At 46.8% G+C, this 21,389-nt stretch overlaps 1 protein-coding gene across 1 annotated transcript in view; it reads left to right on the top strand.

Moving 5' to 3' along the window:
* Positions 1-21,389, top strand: part of CDS2 (CDP-diacylglycerol synthase 2) — a 64,769-nt gene that overhangs the window by 25,091 nt on the left and 18,289 nt on the right. The window contains exon 2 of the mRNA XM_040414456.1: positions 14,849-14,991. Within this exon, the coding sequence (XP_040270390.1) occupies positions 14,849-14,991 (143 nt within the window). The remainder of the gene's footprint in view (positions 1-14,848; positions 14,992-21,389) is intronic.

The following is a 21,389-nucleotide window of genomic DNA, read 5'->3' as shown; positions in this document are numbered from 1 at the left end:
GTATACAGGCCGTTTGAGTTCCGTATACGGAACCATTCATTTCAAGGGTTCCGCAAAAAAATATTTTACTCCGTATGCTTTCCCTTTTTCCGTTCCATTCAAAGATAGAACATGTCCTATTATTGACCGCAAATCACATTTCGTGGCTCCATTCAAGTCAATAGTTCCGCAAAAAAAAAAAAAACGGAACACATACGGAATGTACTCCGTATGTCTTCGGTATCCGTTCCGTATTTGCGGAACCATCTATTGAAAATGTTATGCCCAGTCCAATTTTTTCTATGTAATTTCTGTGTACTGTTAATTACTGTATATGCCATACGAATAAACGGAATGGAACCAGAAACACTACTGAAACAAAAAAACTGAAAAACGGATCCATTAAAAACGGCCCGCAAAACACTGAAAAAGCCATACATTTGTGTGAACAAGCCCTAAAGATGTGATTTTTTATTTTTTTTAAAGGGATTTCCCATTCATAACTTGGATCAGGACAGCCGTCATAACTGGTGGCTGGGGTTACTGGAAAAGCATTGCACAACGGACTCTGCTGTTTCCGTAACCCCCGACCACCTCTGGATAAATGACTGAGATTTGGAGTAACCCTTTAGGTTATTGAATGCAGCTTTAAAGTGTTGTCCTATTCTAGACACTTATCCTCAATCCACAGGATAGGGCATAAGTGTCTGATCGGCAGGGGTCCTATCGTTGATGCCCCCGCTGGCCACAAAAAGGTTGTGTTCTTCCCTTTGAATGGAGAGGTAGTCACACATGCAGGCTGCTGCTCCGTTCAGCTCTATAGGACTGCCAGAGATAGGTGAGTCATTGTATGGGACTATATCCAGCAGTCCTTACAGTTAAGTGGACTGCAGCATCATTGAAACAGGGCACCTTGGCCCCCAGTCTTGTGTTTGTTAATGGACATCCCCTTTAAAGGGTTATTCCCACTTTAAACATTAAATGTCTAATAAATGCACATCCCACCTCTTACTTATACCCAGAACAAGGGTCCCCAGGACTCCCATCCCTCTTGTTCAGGCAGTCACTGGATCCAGACGGACAATGGACTGGTGGCCGCACATGTCCACCACTCTCTCCATTCACTTATGTGGGAATCAAGGAAGGAACTGAGCACGCTTGCTCGGCTGACCCCCATAGAAGTGAATGGAGAGAGCCACGGGTATGCGCTGCCACCACTGTTCATTCTCCTCCTGGATTTGGTGGCCTGTGGTCCCCTTACCAAGCAGGATGGGGTCAGAGGACCTGCATTCTCCGCACAGGTACAGGTCCTGAGGAGAACATCAATGTGGTGGGAATCTGAAATATTTATTGGGATTTCTCCTTTTAGTAACTGGATGTCTGGTTAGGCTGGGGCTACACTGGTCGTGGCCAGGATTGCTGAGTAGCGGCGATCCTATAGAAATGAATGGGATCGCCACGACAGTCGCCAGAAATACAACATGGCTGAATTTCTTGCATTTCTATGGGATCACCACTACTCAGCGACCCTGGCAGTGACAGCTGTCCCGCGACCAGTGTAGCCCTAGCCTTAAAGAAATCCTGTGATCTGCCACGTCTCCTGGCACACAGATGGGCAAGTCACTTACAGCTCATGTGCTACAGGCCAACAGGTGTAGAAGCCTCATATAAAGCAGTAGCCATTCATGGAGCATCGCGGGGGTTACTGAGAATCGGAACCGCACGGATCAGATACTGAGGATCGGTCATCAGTACTAAAGACTCGGACAACCCCTTTAAGAGGGAACTTGTCACCTCTCCTATGCTACCCTCACTGAAGGCAGCATAGTATAGTGACAGACGCGCTGATTTCAGCCGGCTGTCTCTTCTGGGCTAGCATTCAGTACTTTTACAGTCCAAACCTCGCAGTGAGGAGATGAGTCCGCTGAGACTTGCTGGCCTGCTCAAATCCAGGTGAGTTGAAAGATGTAAAATATGCTGTGTGACAAAAAAAACCTTAAAGGGTTTCTGTCACCCCATTAAATATATATATATTTTTTTCATTAATAATAATCCCTATAGTGCGATCTCTTGATACATAATAAAATTAATCATTTTGATTCAGTAGATTTAGCTAAAAAACGATTTTTAAAATATGCTAATTACCTTGCTACCAGCAAGTAGGGCGGCTACTTGCTGGTAGCTGCCGCATCCTCCGTTCGTAATAACGCCCCCTCGGCATGCTGATTGACAGGGCCAGGGAAGGGAATCCTTCTCTGCTGGCGCTGTTCGAATTCGAAATCTCGCGCCTGCGCCGTACCTGGCTTCAATCGGCGCAGGCGCACTGAGCGGCGGCCGCTCGCTCGACCGCTCCATCCTCAATGCGCCTGCGTCGATGACGTCATCGCATACACCCGGAAGAGAAGACGCCTTTAAGGTTTTTTTTGTCACACAGCATATTCTACATCTTTCAACTCACCTGGATTTGAGCAGGCCAGCAAGTCTCAGCGGACTCATCTCCTCACTGCGAGGTTTGGCCTGTAAAAGTACTGAATGCTAGCCCAGAAGAGACAGCCGGCTGAAATCAGCGCGTCTGTCCCTATACTATGCTGCCTTCAGTGAGGGTAGCATAGGAGAGGTGACAAGTTCCCTCTTAAAGGGGTTGTCCGAGTCTTTAGTACTGATGACCGATCCTCAGGACTGTGGAACGGACCTACAGATGCAGACAGCACAGGTCATCAGTTCCTGATTGGTGTGTGTCCGACTCTCAGTAATCCCTGCCGATCATCTGTTTGAAGACGCAGTGATGCACTGTAAATGGCTGCTGCGCCTGCGCAGTGTTGGCCTGTAACGCATGAGCTGTATGGGACTTGCCCTCCTGTGTGCACAGATTCAGTGCCCTTTATGCCGTTTCAAAATCCATTTTCCACAGGGCTGTTGGCACAGAGTATTTGCATCTCGACTGTGACACGGTTGAAGATATTAGGTGAGGGGGGTGAGAGCAGCATATTTTAGTAACCTTTGTCGGCACAGGAGGCTGTGTGATGAATAGGCTTTGCTCAGTGTTAGGTAACCTGCGACATTCCAGCTGTCGTTCAGCCTCCTATGTTACTTGCTTCATCTTCTTCCACTACCCGGTCACATACACTGAGGGGGGGCCACATTACGCCTCTTCCTCTGTCTGCTGCATGGATTTGACAGGACAAAGCCTCTGGCTCAGGGCTGGCAGTATTTCTGCAGGCTTGCACTCTGATGTCTCTCTGAGAGAGCTGTCACGCTGGTCATGTATTGTCTCGTGCTCCCCGGCTAATCCGACAGTCTCTTCTGGCTGATTCCATTTATTTTTAACCATTTTCCCTAAATGGTTCCTTGTGATTTGATGTAATATGTGGGAGGAGGGTGCAGCATCCAGTCTAAACATGGCCGAGATCATCGCTGAGGAGGAGGAGGGGGATAATTCAGTGTAATATACAGTTATGCTTTTCTGCAGGCCTGGAGTATGAGATAGTCAGGTCCATAAATATTGGGACATGGACACAATTCTAACATTTTTGGCTCCATATACACCCACAGTGGATTTGAAATGAAACGAACAAGATGTGCTTTAACTGCAGACCGTCAGCTTTAATTTGAGGGTATTTACATCCAAATCAGGTGAACGGTGCAGGAATTACAACAGTTTGCATATGTGCCTCCCACTTGTTAAGGGACCAAAAGTAATGGGACAGTATAATAATCATAAATCAAACTTTCACTTTTTAATACTTGGTTGCAAATCCTTTGCAGTCAATTACAGCCTGAAGTCTGGAACACATAGACATCACCAGACGCTGGGTTTCATCCCTGGTGATGCTCTGCCAGGCCTCTACTGCAACTGTCTTCAGTTCCTGCTTGTTCTTGGGGCATTTTCCCTTCAGTTTTGTCTTCAGCAAGTGAAATGCATGCTCAATCGGATTCAGGTCAGGTGATTGACTTGGCCATTGCCTAACATTCCACTTCTTTCCCTTATAAAACTCTTTGGTTGCTTTTGCAGTATGCTTTGGGTCATTGTCCATCTGCACTGTGAAGCGCCGTCCAATGAGTTCTGAAGCATTTGGCTGAATATGAGCAGATAATATTGCCCGAAACACTTCAGAATTCATCCTGCTGCTTTTGTCAGCAGTCACATCATCAATAAATACAAGAGAACCAGTTCCATTGGCAGCCATACATGTCCACGCCATGACACTACCACCAACATGCTTCACTGATGAGGTGGTATGCTTAGGATCATGAGCAGTTCCTTTCCTTCTCCATACTCTTCTCTTCCCATCACTCTGGTACAAGTTGATCTTGGTCTCATCTGTCCATAGGATGTTGTTCCAGAACTGTGAAGGCTTTTTTAGATGTCGTTTGGCAAACTCTAATCTGGCCTTCCTGATTTTGAGGCTCACCAATGGTTTACATCTTGTGGTGAACCCTCTGTATTCACTCTGAAGTCTTCTCTTGATTGTTGACTTTGACACACATACACCTACCTCCTGGAGGGTGTTCTTGATCTGGCCAACTGTTGTGAAGGGTGTTTTCTTCACCCGGGAAAGAATTCTTCGGTCATCCACCACAGTTGTTTTCCGTGGTCTTCCGGGTTTTTTGGTATTGGGTTTTTTAAGAATGTTCCAAACAGTTGTTTTGGCCATGCCTAATGTTTTTGCTATCTCTCTGATGGGTTTGTTGTGTTTTTTCAGCCTAATGATGGCTTCCTTCACTGATAGTGACAGCTCTTTGGATCTCATCTTGAGTTGACAGCAACAGATTCCAAATGCAAATAGCAGACTGGAAATGAACTCTGGACCTTTTACCTGCTCATTGTAATTGGGATAATGAGGGAATAACACACACCTGGCCATGGAACAGCTGAAAAGCCAATTGTCCCATTACTTTTGGTCCCATAACAAGTGGGAGGCACATATGCAAACTGTTGTAATTCCTACACCGTTCACCTGATTTGGATGTAAATACCCTCAAATTAAAGCTGACAGTCTGCAGTTAAAGCACATCTTGTTCATTTCATTTCAAATCCATTGTGGTGGTGTATAGAGCCAAAAATGTTAGAATTGTGTTGATGTCCCAATATTTATGGGCCTGACTGTATACAATGGCCGGTGTCCTCAGTGACTAGAAACATCAGTATAAGGGCTCATTCACACGGCCATATGAACGGATCCGCACCCGTTCCGCAATTTTGCGGAAGGTCTGCGGATCCATTCATTTCTATAGGCGCTCAAAAGATGCGGACAGCACACCGTGTGCTGCCCGTATCCGTTATTCTGTACCATGGCTCCGCAGAAAAGATAGAACATGTCCTATTGTCCGCACTCGCGGACAAGAATAGGCATTTTCTATTATGGTTGGTGCCATGTGCGGTCCGCAAATAGCCGGTATCCGTGTTTTGCGGATCCGCAAAGCACTACGGCTGTCTGAATAGGGCCGCTTGCACACAGTCAGGATTTGGTCAGTCTTTGATCAGTGCATTGCATCTGTGATTGTGCGAGTTTGAAACACCAAACAGGTGCAAGTCTTATACCTTTATTTCTATTCAGGCTCTACTCCTGGTTTTGGCTCACAATCGCTGATGGAAATCACTGATCAAACACTGACGGTGTGAAAGCGGCCTAAGGCAAGGCCCTGCTAACTTCTCCAGGTGTATAGCGACATACACAGTGGCACCATGCTGTGACTACCTGAGATTTACAGGCACATGATGTTAAAGGGGTTGCCCACTTTTATACTGATCTGATCAGTATCAGATCAGTGGGGGTTCGACTTCCGGCACCCCCCCGATCAGCTGTTTGAAGAGAAAGCAGCACTCATATGAGCACCGCCTTCTCTTCACTGTTTAACTGCTCGCAACCAAAGCAGTGAGCAGGAGTAAGGCCTCTTGCACACGACCGTATGGCTTTTTCTGTATTTTGCGGTCTGTTTTAAACGGATCAGTTTTTGTGTTTCCGCTTCCGTTCCGTTTGTGATCCATTTTTTTTTTTTTGCAGATCACAAATGGAATGTTTAAACAGTAAGTACATAAAAAAATTTTGCTGGGCATAAAATTTTCAATAGATGGTTCTGCAAAAATGGAATGGATACGGAAGACATACGGATGCATTCCTTTTTTTTTTTTTTTTAACCATTGACTTGAATGGAGCCACGGAACATGATTTGAGGGCAATAATAGGACGTTTTATCTTTGAACGGAAATATGGAAACGGAATGCATATGGAGTACCTTCCATTGTTTTTGCGAACCCATTGAAGTGACTAGTTCGCAAACGGAACAGAAAAAAACAGAACAGAAAAGGGAAAGAAACGTTTGTGTAAAAGAGGCCTAATTAGAATGAAGCTGTCCCCTTCACTTCTATGGCACGGCTCCCTCCTGTTCAAGTGAATAGGAAGGAGCGGTTCCATTGAAGTGAATGGGACGGCTGAGATGTAATTAAACTGCTCACAGCTGCAGTTGCGATGTTGAGCGGGTAAATAGTGAAGACAAGGCGGCGCTCGTAGGAACGCTGTTTTCTCTTCAAACAGCTGATCGGCGTGAGTGCTGGAAGTTGGGCCCCCCGCCGATCTGATATTGATAACTTATCTTGAGGATAGGTCATCAATATTTAAAAAGCGGACAACCCCTTTAAGAGTGCACTGCTTTCCTCTGAAACTGCATTATGTCCCACCTCTGGCGTATTGTACACTGCCAAATGTATGCTGTCCTTAAAGAGGACCTGACACCTCTCCTGATATGTGACCACTTGCATTCCCTTTGTAATAATAAGTCATTTATTCTTATGACTTCATGTTGTACCATTTATTCATTATGCCTGCTACAAGTTCTGAATGAATTGCGAGCAGTTTTCAATTAAGGTCCAGCTGGGTGTTACCAGTTGAGGAGTGTCCCTGTATGGTACTAAACTGGCAGCACTGATTGGTTAGTGTCAGACTGTGCAGGGTCACATCCCCAGCTAATAACACCCATTTTGACCTTCATTGCAAACTGCCAGAAATGTATTCCTAACGTCTAACAGGAATAATAAAGGAATGGCGCACCATATAGTCATAAGAAAGAATAGATGCTTCAGAATTGTAATTACACGGGGAATGCAAGTAGTTACTAAGGCCTCATTCACACGACCGTTGTTTGGGTCCGCATCCGAGCCACCGTTTTGGCGGCTCGGATGCGTAGCCATTCACTTCAATGGGGCCGCAAAAGATGCAGACAGCACTCCGTGTGCTGTCCGCATCCGTGGCTCCGTTCCGCGGCCCCGCTAAAAAAATATAACATGTCCTATTCTTGTCCGCGCTTTGCGGACAAGAATAGGCATTTATATTGCCGGCGCCCGTTCCACAAATTGCGGAAGGCAACACGGGCAGCTTCCGTTTTTTGCGGATCCGCGGTTTGCGGACCCCAAAAAATGGCACGGTCGTGTGCATGAGGCCTAAGACAGACGGCCCATGTCCTCTAACTTATCCCAAGCATTGATGTCTGTGACCATGGCTTAATTTGCATGGGAATCATCACTGGCACATTGGGCCCATTCACACGACCGTGAGAGCTCCGTGCCCGTATTGCGGACCGCAAACAGCTGGTCCGCAATATACGGGCACTGGCCATGTCCACTCTGTGGTGCGAATGCGGACTCATTAACATGAATGGGTCCGTGATCCACAAAATATGTCAAAAGGTAGGACATGCCTATCTTTGGCGGAATGGAGGCACGGATCTGAAGTCAAGAAGGCACTAAGAAGCAGTTCCGTGGGCTTCTGGGTCTGTGTCTCCGCGCCGCAAAAGATAGGACATGTCCTGTCTTTTGCCTTATGTTGCGGATCACGGACCCATTCAAGTCAATGGGTCTGCATCCGTACCACTGAGTGCACAAGGCAGGTGCCCGTAAATTCGGACCGCAGCACGGGCACTGGGCCCTTACGTTTATCTGACTGAGCCCTAAAAGGTTGTTTTGTCAGACGTTGGTTTAGGTAGGTATTTTCCACATGAGCTGGGGACCATTGATGTGATGTGGAGCGTGCTGACAGCAGATGCTCCCTTCTTCTGGTCAGGCCTGTCCATTATCCGAATATTGATTTACCATGGAGACAGATGAGGTGTATTATAGCTGGACAGCTGTATCTTCCTTAAAGGGGTTTTCCGGCACAGTAAGAATTGGTAGCCATGGGTTCAGAGGGGCTTAAAGGGGAGCCCGTCAGCACGATTTCACTAATAGAAGTACCAGCAGTGCCCGAAAATACATAACAGCGCTGCAGACATTCCTGCACGTGTGATATTTGTAGATGTGCGGAAAATGAACTTTTTTTCTTATTTAAAACAGCTGCTAAGTGGCCATACGCGTTAAAAAAAAAACAACCGACCCCTGGCCACTTCCGGTCCGGTGCCCGCTGCTCTCCGTGTCCTGTCCCAGCTCCGCACATCAGAAATGCCATAAGCTGCCCGCATAGCCAGTCACTGGGGGAAGGGTCACCACTGGGAACGCTAGGAAAGGCATGCCCAGCCGATCACTGGCTGAGGTGGGTAGGTGCGAACGTCCATGAGTGGTAGTGCTGGCATTTTAGTACATTTTAGAGGGAGCGGAGCAGTGCAGCCGTGAGGGTTGCTCGTGATGCCAATTACCACCCATTCATCATTTCGGTGCACACTGCTTCATATATGCCGCACACATAAAGGTACTCGTCCACAATGGACGGAGGATGTTACCGCACGCTGCGCCACTTTTCTGGTGCATTACCTTCCGAGGAGCATTCGAGAGGATGAAACGTTCACTTGTCTTGTATTCGGTCAGATGTAGATGGCGGGGGAAGGGTTATCTATTCAGACTACAGAGCCTGCTGTGTGGAGGTTTAACCCCTGTCTGGATAGATCAAAATGTAAAGCTGAGATGGGGGTGTGACACGTATTTTATTAGATCTTGTTAAAAGATATCTGTGGGGAATATGTGTAGAAGGCTGGGATGGTGGCAGTTACACAAACGGTCCGCTCCCGATAATGGCCTCATCGCGAGAAGAGGTGAGAGCTGCATTTACATGTAGCAATATAGAGATGTGCGATCGCTCCTCCTCCTACAGATTCATTGGGGGGAATTTATCATGATTTGAAGTGTTGTGGGACTGTTTATTGGGTGTTCTGTTCCCTATTATAATGGCGAGTATATTAGTGAGCGTACAGTGACCCGTGTTACTCTATTTTAGCTTTTCCACCCCCTTATGCAGACCAGATTTCTTTTGACAAATGTTCACATCTACATACTGGCCATCTTCTTTGAGAATATCGCCCCCACTCAAAGACTATGTCCCTGATTAATCAAGACCGGTGTCTGCGCTGCCGGAGCCCTGTCAATCAAAGTGGAGAAGGCACAGCAGTTGCAGAGAGAGCAGGGGCTCTAGGTGTAACGGTAACGCCCCCATAAAACATAATTTTTCTCCGCAATGCGGGCACATATGTACATGGGACCAACACAGATGTCTTCAGCTGCCAAGTGCACATGTAACAGGTCAGCAAGTCTCATAGGGACAAATCTGCATGAACAGTTGCTACTCCGGAAGTGGAAGCAGACCCTCTGCACTTGCGCTGCCACCCTTTCAGTCAGGCGGCAGGGGGAGCTTCATCGGCAGTGGGGACAGCACCTCGCAGGGGGAGAACTCGTCATGATGAAAGAATCGATTAGCTTGTCTCTAGTACAAATGTTCATTCTCGATATTCATCCCATGTAAATGGGCCTTTATTCATACATTTCCAGGAAGAATAACAGATGAAACACTCAACAAAGAGTTAAAAATAAAAAATAAAAATCTCCAGAATTGTACGTCATGGAGAATACATGTACTAAAAGAAAGGTGCAGAGTATGTAAGCTGTGAAGGTAATTGTGCTCCTTGGTTGCCGTATCAGGCTGGGGCTGGGACACCAGATACACTGTATACTTCCCTCGCCCTATTGTCTGCACCCGCAGTGTCTAGTAATGGCGATCAGGCTATAATGCTGACCCATGAATCTGTAGAGAAGCTCTGCTTGCTTTTCTGTCAGATGCTCGAGTCCAAAGAAACGGCTGTCATTAAAGAGCCATTTCTCAGAGGCCCCAACAGATTACAGGGCAGGATGCAGCATTGGATACTGACGAGAACCTCATGTTTTATCATCTTCATTAAAGAGTCACTCCGGCAATTTTTTCACCACTTATATTCCAGCACTGTAATATCTTTGATAGCAGCTCGTTTGTGTCCATACATTTTTAACGCTTTCATTTTGGGTGTGTAATCTCCACTCTGACTTCATCCTTGCCTTTTAAACAGGAGGTCAGTCTCTCCTGTGTGGCTGACTTCCTGAGAGCTACAGGATTGCATCACAATTTATCCGATCCCTCCTGGCACTTCACAGAGACTCCCCATCTAGCTCCCCAGTCCTTGTTCCCCTGTATGTCCCCGAGTACTGAAGATATCATTTCTGCCGTGTCTAAGTGGCCGGGGCTGCAGTGATGTAGTATGGGAGTCTACACCGTGGTTAGCGACCGTGTTATGTAACTCCTGTGACTGACACTACGAAGACTGGAGTGTGCTACACCAGGGCTGCCAGAGCAGGCAAGTAATTTAGGATAAGGCATAGGCCTCGTCACAAATTAAATGTCTCCTCCAGCAGTCTGTGCACCAGACTCAAATCTAGATTTCAGCTTCTGGCGTAAATAATGGTGAATGTCATAAAAAAAGTAGCAAAACTGGGTTTTGCAACATTTTATCGACAAATTTGTGGCATAGGGGAATGATAGATTTGTCTCTACTGTCTGTGTATAAATGTGCAGTATGTTCCTATGTGATGCAGCTTCACACTTCTGCCTCCTGCTTGTAACAGCTGAGACGGAGAAACCTCACAAGCAGGAGGCAGGGGAGACGGGCTGAATCTGCATCACGTAGGACGCGGTGGGAAAGACATAGAAGAGATCACTGGATATTGGGTACCTGCGCAAGGGAGCCATTAAACATGCAAAAGATCTGCACTAATTTCCATCCGGATTTTTGTGCGTTTTTGCGCCTGAACAGCATGTGTTACTTTTTTTTCCAGGAGTGAAATTTGCACCAAAAATCACAAACATAATTGACATGCTGTGGATTTCAATATCCGCATGGTAGGTCAGTTTCCGCAAGGAATAAAGAAGCAAAGTATACATGAAATTTACCTAGTCTCATACACTTTACTGGTACTATATTACGCTGCGTAAATCCGCGTGCAGGTAGCCATAGCGTCCACCTGTCCAAGCCACGTCTACCAACAGCCGCCAGTGACAGCGGTCCGGCCTCTGGCTGCCCCAGGGGACTCCTGACAGATTTGTTTCAAACATCTGTGAATGGGCTTTGCAGAAATCCATGCAGATGCTGCAGAAACCACCCCACTGACACGTATGGAGCGGTTCTTCAGTTGCAGAAATTACTGAAGCAAATCTGCAGAGTGTGAACCTAAACTTAGACTTGTGTAAAGGAATTGGCTGTAGCTCTATTCGTCACCTTTGGAAATAGATGTGCAGGTCAGGTTAGTCTTCCCCGTCCTACACCAAGTATCTCACTGATGGACTTGGAGTTTGCTGAAATGTCATCTGTGACCTGTAGGATGCTGCAGAGATGAGGCATCGACGAGGCTGGATTAAGCAGATTAATATAGGGTTCCCGGGGAGGGGGTTGTCACAGTAACCTGGCAGGGCTGTGCTACGTCCCCTGGAAGCCAGTGCTTCAGACTCTCATATTAACAGGCAATTACAAGGATAATGTGCGGGCAGCCGACTGCCGACCTCCTGTCTGCTAGATTGCTGAGATAGATCGTATCCTCTGTTAACACTCCTAGCATATTCTGAATTGCTGTGGGAAGCTGGTAAACCACCAGGGATTTTTTTTAATTTTTTTTTTATCAGATTATTTTTATTGAAAGTTTTTTTCAACAACAGAAAGAAGACAAAACATTTCGCACGTCCCACCCCCCTCCCTTCCATCCCTGGTCCCAGAAGTCCCACAGCACCTCGGAGAAGTTCCAACAGTCTCTTAGGTGAAAAGTCCAAGCAAGAAGAGCAGAAACAAAAACCAATTTTAAGTCGTTGCTTTTCAGATACATATTCTGCAATGGTATGACATATACATCAAATCATCCGTTCGACTCTCATGACAGCATGTCACAAGAATAGGTATTGAAGCACATGTACCATAGCGACCTCTCATAAGAAGATTCCCCCCCACCCAGAAACCCTAGCATCCCACCTGCTTCCCAAGAATACAGTCTCCTAGATTTCTGAAGAATAACGCCCAAAAGCTTGCATGAGACCGGGGTGTTGTGATCCGGAAATCCTACTCCAATGCAACTACAACCTCCAGATTAATCCTCAATGTTAGGCCTCATACACACGACCGTTGTGTGCATCCGCGGCCGTTGTTCCGTTCTCCGTTTTTTTTTGCGGACCCATTGACTTTCAATGGGTCCGTGGAAAAATCGGAAAATGCACCGTTTTGCAGCTGCATCCATGATCCGTGTTTCCTGTCCGTCAAAAAAATATGACCTGTCCTATTTTTTTGACGGTCAATGGGTCCATGAAAAAACACGGATGCACACAAGATTGCCATCCGCGTCAGTCATCCTTGTCGGTAGGCTACTTTCACACAGACGGATCCGCTGATCCGTCTGCATAAAAGCTTTTTAGATCTGATTTTTCACTTTGTGAAAACTTAGATCCGACAGTGGTGGTGGTGATGGGGACGCTTCAGGTTAGAATATACTAAAAAAACTGTTTACATGACTGCCCCCTGCTGCCTGGCAGGTGCACAGTTTACATGACTGCCCCCTGCTGCCTGGCCTGGCAGACCCCCCCCCCCCCCCTCCCTCTCCCCCCTGTATTTAACTCATTGGTGGCCAGTGCGGCTGGCCCCAACTCCCTCCCTCCCTTGTATTTAACACATTGGTGGCCAGTGCGGCCGGCCCCCCCTCCCTCCCTCCCTTGTATTTAAAGAGGACCTTTCAGTAGTTTAAAAACTAAAAACTAACTATATCAGTGTGCAGAGCAGCGCCCAGGGGTCCCCCTGCACTTACTAGTATGTCTGGGCGCCGCTCCCTTCGCCCAGTATAGGCTCTGGTGTCTGCAGCTCCCTCTGTTGTACTGGGCGGAGTTTTTGTATTCGGGTTGTCCCTTGCTGCTGCGCTGGCCAATCGTAGCGCACAGCTCATAGCCTGGGACTCGGTCAGAAAACCCCTTTAACTACATCAATGCAAACGCTTTCATCCTTCTCGTCTCTTCAGTTTCTGTGGACCAGCGGCGGTTTGTCTCATGTGACCACCACCTCAGCATCGCTTGTTAACCCCTTCCTCGCCTGCATAGAAAATATTCCCTCACACACAGCCTCAGTGATTTCCTCTAAATTTCCTTCTCCACTGTCTAGAGAGATAGAGCTGTGTATAAATATATGAATTTAGAAATGGGGACCAGTGAATGAAAGATTGCTATGTCTGCAATGAGAGGTGGAATAGAGCAGGGACGCTACTGAGCATGTCAGTCCACCTCGGAATGCAGGAAATGGTGGACCAGAATCTTGTAAAAATGTGGTTCACGGCTGGCATAGGTTTAAATTTCTGCCGCACAGACTGCCTGGACATGCACCAAACTTACCAAGAGACTGTGCCGAGGGACTTTATGCTAAGGCTAGGTTCACACAGATCTGCCTGCAGGATTCAGAAATATAAAGGAAGAACTTGTACTTCTCCTTCCTGGTGGATCCACTTCTGGCTTTGGCTGAAAACCCTCCAGGCAGATCTGCCTCAAATAATTTTCTGTGGCTGTACCCTAAGGACCAGTTCACACTGAAATGCTCGAAAAAAGCAGCAGCGTGCTCTATCTTGGGGCGGAATCTGTGCTGCATCTCCCATTGAAATGAATGGGAAGCATTGTAAGTCCATGTGTTTTTTGTGCATGAAAACGCAGCTTTGTATTGAATACCCATTGGTTAGGCTACTTTCACACTAGCGGCACGGACCTCCAGCAGGCTGTTTCGTCGGGTGAACCACCTGTCGGATCCGTCCTGCTGCTAGTGAACGTGTGCCCCCGGACTGCCGCTCCGTCCCTATTGACTATAATGGGGGCCGGGAGGAGTTCCGGCGGAGGCACGGCAGCGCACAGCGAGAGGCTGACGGAATAAATGTCTGACATGTCGTAGTTTTATTCCGGCAGCCTCTCGCCGTGCGCTGCCGGAACTCCGCCCCCATTATAGTCAATGGGGACGGAGCGGCAGTCCGGGGGCCCACGGTCACTAACGGCAGGATGGATCTGACAGGCTGTTCACCCGACGGAACAGCCTGCTGGAGGTCTGTGCCGCTAGTGTGAAAGTAGCCTTGAAAAAAAAAATATGTGAACAGATTTTGAAAACGCGCTGAAAAAAAATCAGCACGAAAATCAAATGTGGTATTTTTCAGCGCATTTATTGTGCTAATAAATGCGCTGAAAAATACCACGTTTGATTTTCGCGCAGATTTTTTTTTTCAGCGCGTTTTCATCGTCTGCTGTCCGCGTCCGTATGTCTGTTCCGTGGACCCACAAAAAAAATAGAACATGACCTATTGTTGCCTCTATTTGTGGACAAGAATAGGCATTTCTATCATGGAGGAGGATGTTCCGGTATCCGCTATAAAGCTGGGGGCTGCCTGTCCATTTGACAAGTGACCACCAGTGGTCTGATACTGTGGTGTGAATGAGCCCTAAAGCTGACACATGTAACCCCAGTCTTATTAGATCTTTCCCAGTGTTTTATTTCACATCTGTAGTGCCCTGGTAATTGCATAGAAGTACAGTTTGTGGGATAATCTCTTCAGGATTTTGTAAATGTTCAAATTCTTTTCTTCCAGGAGATCGAACCTGAAGTCAAACATGAGGGGGAGACGGCATCGGACAGTGAGGGCAAAGCAGAGACCGGTGGTACTCTTCAAGGCAGCCCGTCTGATGACACCCCAAAAGTCCTCAACCGAGCCTTGTCCAGTCTGTCTTCCAGGTGACCTCTCTCTTTCTGGAGCCAGGCCTCCTATGTCTACCATTGTGTGCAGGAGTGAAATGCTGGTTGTGAGGCCATCAGAGCTGGTGACTGACTGCGCTGTAAGCAGATTACAGACCATCCTCCACCGGCAGCACCACTAATGAATTTGCTAGAAATCCCCAGTCAGCTCATGGGCTGTGTAAATGGTTTACTTCACTCAAAACTGGGAAACCCAGCCTTTACAGGCTTCCAACTAAAGATGATTGCCATGCCATTCACTGCTAGAAAGCTGGGGGCTGCCTGTCCATTTGACAAGTGACCACCAGTGGTCTGATACTGATGTTGCAGGTCATCACATGGGTGTCTGCTAGGTGGAGGTCATAACTTCTTCTGGCCTTTCATACCAAATTCTGCAATTTTTATGGACCATGTGTTACAGAATTGTTACTAAACTTTCCTTCATCTGTGGTAAGGCATCCGAACATGGGGGGAGATTTATCTAGAGCGGCACCTTCTGCACCGATCAGGCCTGGTCATTAGGTGCATCCTCCGGCAGTCCATGCGACTGTACAGGAATCTACAACAGCTCTAAGCTGTCATACATTTTTGGCTTCATTTGCACCAAAAAACTGGTGTAAATGAAGAAAGATTTGTCTCAGGTGTTGGCCATGCCCCCTTCTCTGGCCATGCCCCCTGTTGGAAAAGCGGCGAGAGCGGCCTAAAAAGAGACACTTGTGACTTTTTTTTAATTTAAAGTTGCGTATGAAAAGTCGCAATCAGACAGCCTGAGACTTTTTAAAGCCACTTTTTCTGGCGCAAGGGAGATAATAAATCTCCCCCTTTGCCCTGCCAATATCTCATTTCCATGGTCAAGGCAGAGTGACTTGTTGGTGTCCCCCACAGTCACCAGCTACTGGGGCACTCACCCTGCCAGTCCCCCTATCTATGCCGTACAGTCTTTTACATGGTATTACTTTTACAGGCAGTTGCAAGGCTCCCTTTATCCTATGATTATTGTAAAACACGAAAATCGGCCATCAAAAAGTACATGGCAATCTCTTTCTAACAAAGCCAGAACCAGCCCTGGACCTCACATGGATCCAGAGATCTCCACATTTATTGCTCTGCTAGATTTATATCAAGCTGACAGCTTATGGGATGTGTCCTTTCTGCTGCAGTTCTGTCATTATTACAGCTCAGGAGGCAGTTGATGGAAGGGAGCATGTGCGTCCTCCCCAGCGAGGTGGACAGAGAAATAAAAAAAAGAGACAAACAGCAGGTGGCACTATACAGATACAGTTTGTCTAATAACTCAGTGGCTATGCAAAATGTCTAATTACATGCAATTACAAAAGTATTTAAATCCAGGTCCTGGGTTAAAAACAACCTCCTTTAAGCAGAATTTTTAAAGGAGGAACCTGGTAGCACATTTAGGATTTTCCTTCAGCTCCACAACAGGGGAGGTGAAGCACTACACAGTGTTCATTAACCAGCTAGCTGTGTAGTATATGGGCACGGGATGTTCTGTGAGGGGTTGTCTGATTGGTATGATCACCCCCCTCCACATTTAGGGGTATTGGGATGGTTTTCGTGTATGTCGGACACCCCTTCTATGCTGCCGACAGAAGATAAAGGTCACCTGATTTTGGCCAAACATTGTTTGAAAAGTTTCATTCACAATTTGGCAATGTGAGGTCTTGTTAGAAACTTTCCGCTGTTGTTGGCTGAGACTACTTGTGTATGGCATTCTCGTCTGGATTTGGCTTATTGTCTGCAATTTTGTGCAAGCACACTGCACTTTTTTTTTTTTTTTTTTAAATAAGTCCTTAAAGGGTAACAGATTTTTGGTCCTAGAGACATATCGCCAGAACGAGGTGTGAGAAGCACACATATATTGCACTCGCTCTCCAAGGTGCAGAGGACAGAACTGGGACAGGCTCATGGACTTTTGTTGAGCCCGAGCAGAGAGAGTGCAATATGCGCGCGCTCCTCTATCCTGGTTCTTGTGATTGGTGGGGGTCCCATTGATAAAAACTTATGTCTCTGTGACACATCAAAAGTTTTACCAAAGCTCTGTGACCCTTTATTCTGCCAGTTAAAGGGCTTGTCTGGGCTATGGATGATCAATATCAAATTAGAGGAGATCCACCACCCAGCAGTCCCACTGATTGACTGTTTTGGTGGTGGTGCAGGGTGTTGGAGCTCCTCTGATCTGACATTGATGTTCTCCTGGGGATAGATCATCAATATGTGTAGCCTGTACAACTCCTTTTAAAGGGGTTCTGCACTTTCATTTAACTGATGATCTATCCTCTGCATAGATCATCAGCTTCTGATCGGCGGGGGTCCGACACCCGGGACCCCCGCTGATCAGCTGTTTGAGAAGGCGGCGCCGCGGCCTTCTTACTGTTTACTGCTGGCCCACTGACGTCACGACTAGTATCAACTAGCGTGGGCGGGGCTAAGCTCCATTCAAGTGAACAGAGATTAGCCCCGCCCACGCTAGTTGATACTAGTCGTGACGTCACTCGGCCAGCGGTAAACAGTGAGAAGGCTGTGGCGCTCCTGGAGCGCCGCTGCCTTCTCAAGCAGCTGATCGGCGGGGGTCCTGTGTGTCGGACCCCCGCCGATCAGAAGCTGATGATCTATCCAGAGGATAGATCATAAGTTAAATGAAAGTGCAGAACCCCTTTTAAGTCTGACCTATTGCTGTTCAGAATCAGATTGATTGTGTGAACGATCTGACAGACGGTTGATCGGGCGCAGTCTGGCTGATCAGACTCTTATGTCTTTGGCCATCCTTAGCAGAGACTCTGCACCATGGCTGATAGTGTGTCTCATGAACTCAACACCATCTTCCTTGGGCCACATTCATACGACAGTATTTTTGATACCCATCCGATCCACATTTTTTCGGGACGCTTATGGACCCATTAGTTTCTATGGGTCCTCAAAAAAAAAAAAAAAACGGACAACATATTGCATTCTGTCCGCATCTGTATATCTGTTCCGTAGTCCCACAAAAAAGTGAGAAGGTGTCCTACTCTTGTCTGTTTTGTGGACACGAATAGGCATAGTTACAATGGGTACACAAAAAGAAAAATGGATGCAACATAGATGTCACTCGAACGTCATCTGTATTTTTTGTGGATCTGTGTTTTGCGGACCACAAAATACACACAGTTGTGTGAATGCACCCCAAGTGTCCATTCACAAGTCCTTAAGTCTTTTGCGGATCCGCCAAACACTGACACCGGCAGTGTGCATTCCGCAATTTGCGGACTGCACATTGCCGGCACTATAATAGAAAATGCCTAATCTTGTCCGCAATTGTGGACAAGAATAGGACATGTTCTATTTTTTTTTTTAGGAAACAGAAGTGCGGATCCGGAAATGCGGATGCGGACAGCACATAGTGTGCTAAGACAATGAGGAAGAAACCGGCACTCCAATTTGCTGACGGATGTTTTCTTTATTGGTCACTCATACATGCAGCAGTGACGCGCGATTTGGCGCATACATGCGCCTTTGTCAAACAGTGTGAGTGTACAGCTGATTGCAAAAATACAAAGTGAACAAGGGTTTAAATAGCCGGCCCCCAAGTCACATGATCTAGGCGTCATGTTACCAGAGAAGCTGTGGGCGGTAACCTTGTCTCTTATATTGCCCGCCCACTTGTGACACCTCATTGGGAGAAGCGCTTCGGCAAGCAGAAGTCCACTATAAGCAACACAAATTTACTGTTACCTATTCCAGCTCACTTTGACCAATTGGGACATAATGTCTCGTAGCTACGTTTCCAAATATGTGAAGAGGTCTTGTTACCCAGATGTGGGAGAAATGGAGCCGAGATGCTACCCAAAAGAGGCTTTTTGGATTCATCGCTTGCAGACGTTGGCACCCGAGGGGTTAAAGCGTGATTATTCTGTGACAAGCTTCTTGTGATTATTATTTTTCCTTTTTCTTTAGTTTTTTGCATCTGACTTTCCAGGATTATTTTATTTACCATCTCATGCCTTATTAGATGTATTCATGATTTTTCGCAGTGCAATTAAGAAATTTTCGTAACCCGACTATGGAGAAGAATCGCAGAATCCACATGTTACTATGTATATCTCTTTCACCTGTCTCTGTTACCGCGCACAGCTTCTCTGGTAACATGACGCCTAGATCATGTGACTTGGGGGCCGGCTATTTAAACCCTTGTTCACTCACTGTTTGACAAAGGCGCATGTATGCGCCAAAACCCGCGTCACTACTGCATGTATGAGTGACCAATAAAGAGAGCATCCTTCAGCAAATTGGGGTGCCGGTTTCTTCCTCATTGTTTGACCTGGGATGACACCCGCTGACCGAGCACCCATCTAAACGCAGTGCCGCCCGACATTCTTGTACAAGCACATAGTGTGCTGTCCACATCTCCCCCCCCCCTCCCCCATTGGAAATTAATGGTTTCGCACCCATTCCGCAAAATTGCGGAACGGCACGGACCTGTGAATGGTGCCGTTTTTTGCGGAACAGATCTGGACCAGATCTGGACCCATTCATTTTCAATGGGTCCTGAAAAAAATCGGACAGCTCAATGTCTGATTTTTTTTTTTTTCAGGACCTATTGAAAATGAATGGGTCCAGATCTGGTCCAGATCTGTTCCGCAAAAAACGGAACAGATCAGGAAAGAAACAACGGACGTGTGAATGGACCCTAAAGAGGACCTTTATTAAATCAGTACCTCCGGCTGTAGCTTATGATTAGGAGATCTCACCTCGGTACATTATTATAATTTTTTTTACTTAGCCCTCCGTTGTGTTTGGTGCCTGTATCGGTACAGGGAGGAGGAGACGGCCGTGTTTATCCTTCTACCTGGCTGTGAGCTGCTCAATTGCAGCGGAGAGCGTCACGGCCAGGGAGAAGGAGAAGCCCCCTGAGAAAAGCTGCCGTCTCCTCCTCCCTGTACCGAGAACTACTGATTAGCGTACAGGGCCGCACAAGAGAATGGGGGTCACAGCGGTGTAGCAGATCCGTAAAAAAATAAATACCCAGGTGACATCTCCTGATCATAAGCTACAGCCTGAGGGGTTGATTTAATAAAGTGGTGAAAGGTCCTCTTTAATGTGATCTACATTCTGCTAACGAAATGTCCCACTCTGTCACCAGATGCCATTTAGGGCAGCCATGTTTAATGAGATCACATGACAGTGCGACCCAAGAGCGGTCACCCAATACTACGTTATCAGTACTGCAGGACGTTGTGGTCCCACTATTCACGAGTGGTAACAGAAGACCAGGCCGGGTGAAGACCTCGCATGTCCACGTCGTCATGTCCTTGGCCTCAGCAGTCTGTGATGAGATGGGCTTTCCTCTGATTGTAACAATAAGTCCATTGTCCATTAGGTTCTTCCCTTACAGGATAAGGACTTAAGATCAGGAAATGGAGCTTTAAATAGACTGATGGTGGGGGGGGGGGGGCATTGGACGCGGTCGTAGCTCTATAATCCTCATCGTGCAGGGTTTTCCTGTGGGAGTCCTACAAGTGGCAGAAATAAACTGCAGTAATATGAAACTGCTTGGATATTGCTGTCTCTGATATGAATTTTTATGAATTTATGCTCATAATTTCTAATATTGTTATACTGTGGGCTTATTATACGGTATGAGGAAATAAAGGTGCAGTTGTGTTCCTCCTTGCTTCATGGCTAACGTCTTTCCCTGAGCCATAACTTTGGCCGTGTTCACATCTGGGTTGGAGCCTGTTGCATATTCTGCATCTGTATGTCCGTTCCGCAGTCCTGCAAAAAAATAGAACATGTCCTAGCCTTGTCCGTTTTGTGGACAAGAGTAGGCATTGTTACAATGGGTCTGCAAATAATCGGATGCAACACGGACGTCATCTATATTTTTGGTGGACAGCAATACATACAGTCGTGTAAATGCAACCTTAGCCAGCAAATCCCAACAGACTTCTATCGTCAAGGTTCGAGTATTATTGATGGGAAGAGTAGTTCTGCACATTGTCATATGCCGTATTTTCGCTTTATAAGACGCACCCCAGATTTTAGAGGAGGAAAATAAGAAAATAAATGTTTTCCTCAGATCATACCCCCCATATTAGGACATCATATCAGACCCCCATATTAGCCCTCCATGTCAGAACCCCATCAGACCTCAAATCAGCTTTTTATTATTAACCCCTATCAGACCTCAGATCAGCCCTTTATTATTAACCCCCATCAGACCTCAGATCAGAATAAAATAAAAAACATCCTTGCCTCTCCTGCGCCGTGGCTCCGGGTCCGGCGTCTCGCTCCCCCGTCTTCTCCGGCCCGTGCTGCACTGTCCCCTCACAGCGCACAGCATCAGGTCATAGTGCGCGCACTACGTCCTGACTCTGTACGGGGTCAGGACAGTGCAGCACCGG

This window comes from Bufo bufo, chromosome 1 (assembly GCF_905171765.1).
Source record: "Bufo bufo chromosome 1, aBufBuf1.1, whole genome shotgun sequence".
Lineage (NCBI taxonomy): Eukaryota > Metazoa > Chordata > Amphibia > Anura > Bufonidae > Bufo > Bufo bufo.
Note: the sequence above shows the minus strand (reverse complement) of the source record. Positions and strands in the feature narration are given on the sequence as shown.